The sequence below is a fragment of the Morone saxatilis genome, unplaced genomic scaffold, assembly GCF_004916995.1.
Source record: "Morone saxatilis isolate NCDOM2014 unplaced genomic scaffold, NCSU_SB_2.0 Contig3, whole genome shotgun sequence".
NCBI lineage: Eukaryota > Metazoa > Chordata > Actinopteri > Moronidae > Morone > Morone saxatilis.
Window position 1 is genome coordinate 4,440,161 of NW_023339873.1, and position 5,405 is coordinate 4,445,565.

Genomic DNA, 5,405 nt, shown 5'->3' on the forward strand with positions numbered 1-5,405 from the left:
GGGGGGGGGGGGGGGGAGAAGAGAAAGACAAAGAAAGGAGGAATAAAACAATAAAAGAGGAAGATCATTAACTTTTTCTCACCTAAATAGAAAAATCAATATTCCCAGATTAGTTTATTTGCCACATATTGAGCGATAAATGGGGAAATCCTCATGTGCATAGCTGTAAAGCAAATTATCACCCTAAGAAACACTTTTTATAGTAAACATTATACTGTTCAAGAGGGAGCGAAAGCTGAAGGATGTACAAAATGAAGGAAAAAAATAAAGTCAGGACAATACAGAAGAAGGGAAATATAATATTTAGGTCCACCTAAAAGCTGAGGAAAGTACTTTATCCAGGCGTGTTATAAAAACATTGTTTATTCGTCACTGTGCTGAGTGAAAACTGCAAACTGACGTCAGTAAAAGCTAAAATAGAAACATGTCCTTTTTATTTTTACTCTCATTCCCAACAGGAACATCTATTTTGAAAGTGCAGAAAATTGTAGATTTTGTTCCAAAGCACAGATAAAAGAAGAAAAATACAATATTCTGAGATGGTTTGTTTGCCACAGTATTGAGTGAAAAAGGAGGGAATTACCATGTGCACTACAGCAAAGTGACACCCTCAGTATCACATATCTGCAGGCTCATTACCCAACACAGACTGAAGGAGAAAGTTTTAAAAAAAGGAGAACAGAGAAATAAGCTACAAGATTAAAGAAAGGAAACTGAAAATGTCTTTTTTTTTTTTTTAGGTCCACCTAGTTTAAAAGTCCAGGAAACTAATTATTTTTCAGAGGGAGTAAAAAATAAAAGTTTTGAGACTTTTATTTGCCAAAATGTGCAAGGCTGAAAGGGAAGATATCACTTTGTAGCTCTTTCCTCGAGCCGAGAGCAGACTAGGTGACAGACGGAAAAAGATATGGAAAATAGAAAACATACTTTCATAACATACGAAAAAATAAGACAAAATATGCCAAAAAGGGACAAAAAGGAAGGAAACCAATGGAAGAACTAAATAGATTAAAGTCCATGTCATTACCAGAAAAATGTGAACTACTGCAGTAAACTGTGATGTTTAAGTCACACTTTTTACAAACTGTTCAAGACAGAAACGATTGAAAGAGTGAAAGAACAGGAAATATGGAAACAACAGAAAAGCATAGGACAACATAGGAATATGCCAGGGAAGGACAATGTACATGTAAGACAGAAAGAAAGGAAACCAATGAAAGGACGGAAAAGAACGAACAAGTAGACAAAACAAGACGAGGACAGAAAACAAACTCTTCAGAAACGTGTATTATTGAAAGGAAATGTTTATTAATAAGTCAAACATTACAATACAAAACACACCTCCCCCCATGAGAAAAAAAAACGTTAAAAACTTTGTCAAAAACTTCTCAAAACAGCTTAATCAAAATGGTTCGAACACAAGTTAAAGATAAGAAAAATGATATTGATCCCCCCCCCCCCCCCCCTCCTCAGAGGCTTCACTTTGCTGCCTGCTGGGCCTGACGGCGAAGCAGCACGTAGATCTTCTCTTTGATCCAGTCCTTGTTGTATGGCTGGTACGTCTGTGTGTCGGCGCGATACCTGAAGCGGCACAAAAACTACATTCAGGTTCAAATGTTCTTTAAGCGTTCTTTCTTTTGTAATTTGCACACAGAATGGTAATTCACTGTAAGTCAGGCAACGCTTTCTCTTTAAGGAAATAATCGACTGAAACTCTTTCCTTCTCCCTTTCTCTGTCTGCTTGCCCTTTTCCTTGAGGTAAGAAGTCAAGTTCAGCTACTGGGAGCAACAAAAGCACCATGGCTGTGCTCAACGGCACTTCAGTCAGAGAGGGCTTGAACCGCCCAAACAAAAACAAAAAAAGCTAAATTGAATTGATGAATTGAGGGGGCTTCTGACAGAGCAAGTTTCATCTGCTCTTACAGGAAAATTGCAGCAATGTCGGTTTGTTGTACATCTTCTATATATACCCACTGTACCCACAATAAAAATTGGATCCCCTTAAAAAATGAGATTAAGCAATAAGGGCTTTATCGTAATGCATACATGTCAACTCAAAATGTCTGTCAGAAAACGCAGAACAGGTCTTTGTACGGTTGCTTTATGAGTGGTATTAAGGTTGTGCTGGCTTTGTGAGGGAGTATGAACTAACCCCAACTAACCAGAAAAAAAGATCAACAGACAACAGATGAAAACTGAAGAGGGACTAAATCATAAAAAGATTCTGGGTTCTAATTAATTATATGAAAGCTTTTTGGCCAGGAGTGGTTCATCCATTTTACTAGAAGATAAAACCAGTGTGCACCAGTATGAATACTGCAACTTTCAAATTATAACATCGGCCGTTCCATTAATCAAGTCTTCCTGTATCTCTGGATCAGGGCTGCACGACTGGTGGGGGTGGGGGGGATCATATTGTGATATTATTCATCATTAGTGACAATGATCTTTGTCGCATCATAATTTTCACTGACAAAAACTATGAAAACATGAAATGTTTTTTGGTCTGTACTAAACCAATGTGTATTCTTCCATCTGGAGATTGAGATTTGTAGGCGTCTCTGCAGCACTACAGTACTTCATTATAATGCTGTTTTGTCACACGTTTGGAAAAACTGCCGCTTCTGTGATTTGGATATTGCACTTGGCCCTACTGCCATAATATGTCGATTCATTGTGAAGCCCTTCTCTATACGCCAATTACAGATTCCCACGATCTTGTGGTTTGAGTAGATTCTGGCTCTTTCCCAAGCTGGTCCCTCTCCGCCAACAGCTCAGGAGTAACTCCACATGAAGTCACACTCACAGCTTCGGAGGCACTTCTAGAGGGAGGCCGTAAATAAACAGGTAAACTGTGGGACGCACGCGCCAACCTCCACCACGAGCAGGAAACAGCCGTTACCGTGGATACTGATAAACACGCAGCTCACTTTGCCATCGTGTGTCATTTCTCTTCAACCACCTCAAACAGTGAAGGTTGTATTATTTTATATATATTAGTTATGCATGCAGCTAAGATATTTTTCTCGTTTTAGTAGTTTAGTAGGACAATGGAGCAAAGAATAGTCCTATATTCATATATTTGATTTAGTATAGAGACCTAACTTTTCATTTTACAGCACGTCTGCTCCTTTTTAAGAGTACTCGAGGACTGTGAATTCATTTCCACTCCTCACTAACTGTCTTTAAACAATATGTAAGACATATGTTTTGCTGTCTATAAATAAATAAAGTAAAATTTCACTAAACATGCTTCTATACAAAATTCCTTGTATCCTGGTGGATCTGTTTTGACTAATATAATAACTTAAGTGTTTTTTACTGCCGAAAGCCCCAAAACATACTCACTGCCTGTGGGACACGACTTATACCACGGTATATATGGTGTATTACTTACTTGCGGAGTCCAACCAAAGTGTTCAGATTGAGTGTTTAAATGTTTTAATATTCATAAAATATGAGTTTGTTTTCTCGTCAAACTTACACCAAACAGCTGAGGTCAGCCAGGTCATCGATGAAGTCAAACAGCTGGCTGATGTCGTACGTTATGGACGGACTGTTGGGATTCATTCTCTTTAAATGTTCCTCGTACATCTTACACACACCTGCGCAGGAGACAGAGAGCACAATATAGTACACGACAATCATCTTCATGAGTTAGAGGGGAAAAAAAGACAAATATATACAAAACATTATACTTATTGACTGGAAAGGTATTTGTTAATGCACACTGTATATTATCAACTAAATGTCTGACAAATATAGTTATAACCATATTTCCCATTAGATTACAGTCTAATCACATTGAAATAAACATTATTTGGGTTCTTAACTTAAAAATCTATAATGGGAATAACTAATAATTACATCTCCAGGTGTTTCCTGTCATTTATTCTGCGATTTGGTAAGTCTGAGTTTCTGTTGGAGTTAATCTTTCATGTTACATGTGTGGTTCAAAATAACTTATTGTTGTGTATTGTATAAGTGTAGCTGTCTTAACCAGACCAACCTCCTCGTGTAAGTATACACAAGCTGCACACATACAGATACAACTGATATATAAACCGATACAGACTCAAATTAGATTGAATTTCATGGAAACGTTCCCAGATTCAACTCAATAAGACTTCCATTGTGACTTTTTGCCGTCACATTTAAACAAACTGCGTGTCTGGACTCCTGTTTGTGTCGCAACGGAGAGTCCAGGAGGATGAGGGGAGAACACCTACATGTACGCGAAAGAGGAGTGGGAACTGTCTTCACGTGTCACTGTGGGAGTGTAACGGTACGTCGTCACAACACGGCACAAACACACCGGCGGCTTACCTTCCATACACTCGTTCACAGACTCATAATCGGCGTATGTCCTTCCCTCTGGCCTCTTGGTGGGCTGCACCAGCAGGATGGTGTGGGACTGAAAGACCAGACACGTGTAGTTAGATTGGGGTTTCAATATTCAGTTAGATAGATACTTTATTTATCCCGGGGGAAATATCCAGAATAGCAACAGAAATAAAACACTTAGTGGTTATATTCAGAGATGTGCAGACTTGCTTTTGTGTTTTTAATATTGTTTTTGTCATTATATATCGACTAACATTGAACTCGAATATAGTTTGAGCTTCTTTCTTTTTTACAGGCTTTGACTCTTTTTAAGACATTGCTTTGAGCTCTGATAGTTAACTAATGATGGAGGGAAAAAACATGATGTTTAAAAGGTCTTATAGAGGAATAATAGTCCAGATAAGTCTAATTTCCTTGTGGAATGAGGTCCTGTTAACATGTTAGTTTGTGTAAGACAATAGTATGCAGTCATTAAACACAAAAAAAATGATTTTTCAGCATATTTTGCGATTCAGAGAAGTGATTCATGATTCAAAGACGCCACCTGAAATGTGAATTAAGCTTCGTCCTGCAACATTAACGAAACAGAAAAGCGCGTTGACTGGAAGTGTCCTTCGTATAATCTAAGGCAGCCCAGTTGGCAGTAAACTGTCTCTCTCTCCATGTACGATCAGAAAGAACACACTCTACCACAAAACCGTCCCCCAACACAACCACACACCACGACAGACACACACAACACACAACACACCAACACACACACACAAACACCACCACACACGAACAACCACACAGGTACCCGCTAACGTTAGCACAGAGCCCTGCAGCCTCCTTAAACACCTTCTTTTTTTACTGAAATGTGACGTTTAAAACAACCACTCTGCGCTGCCTGGTGAGTGTCTACATTAAAACACAAACATACACACTGTGAGCGCTGTCACACGACGTACTGACCATGTTTTTTAATGGCTTTTTAGTTGAGCTCGGTCGATTTTTCTTGGCTCCTCTTCTCGAAGCTCTTATCGCTGACGACGTGACCTTTGACGCCGGAAGAAGAACTC

The 5,405-nt window shown here is 38.9% G+C and overlaps 1 protein-coding gene across 1 annotated transcript; it reads right to left on the bottom strand.

Moving 5' to 3' along the window:
- Positions 1–1,286: 1,286 nt before the first annotated feature.
- On the bottom strand, positions 1,287–5,399 carry LOC118336716 (enhancer of rudimentary homolog). The gene is made up of 4 exons (XM_035673393.1): positions 5,299–5,399; positions 4,327–4,414; positions 3,485–3,605; positions 1,287–1,581 (listed from the first exon to the last, which is right to left on the bottom strand). The coding sequence occupies exons 1-4, from the start codon at positions 5,299–5,301 to the stop codon at positions 1,479–1,481; spliced, it is 315 nt and encodes a 104-aa protein (XP_035529286.1). The 5' UTR covers positions 5,302–5,399; the 3' UTR covers positions 1,287–1,478.
- Positions 5,400–5,405: the final 6 nt, after the last annotated feature.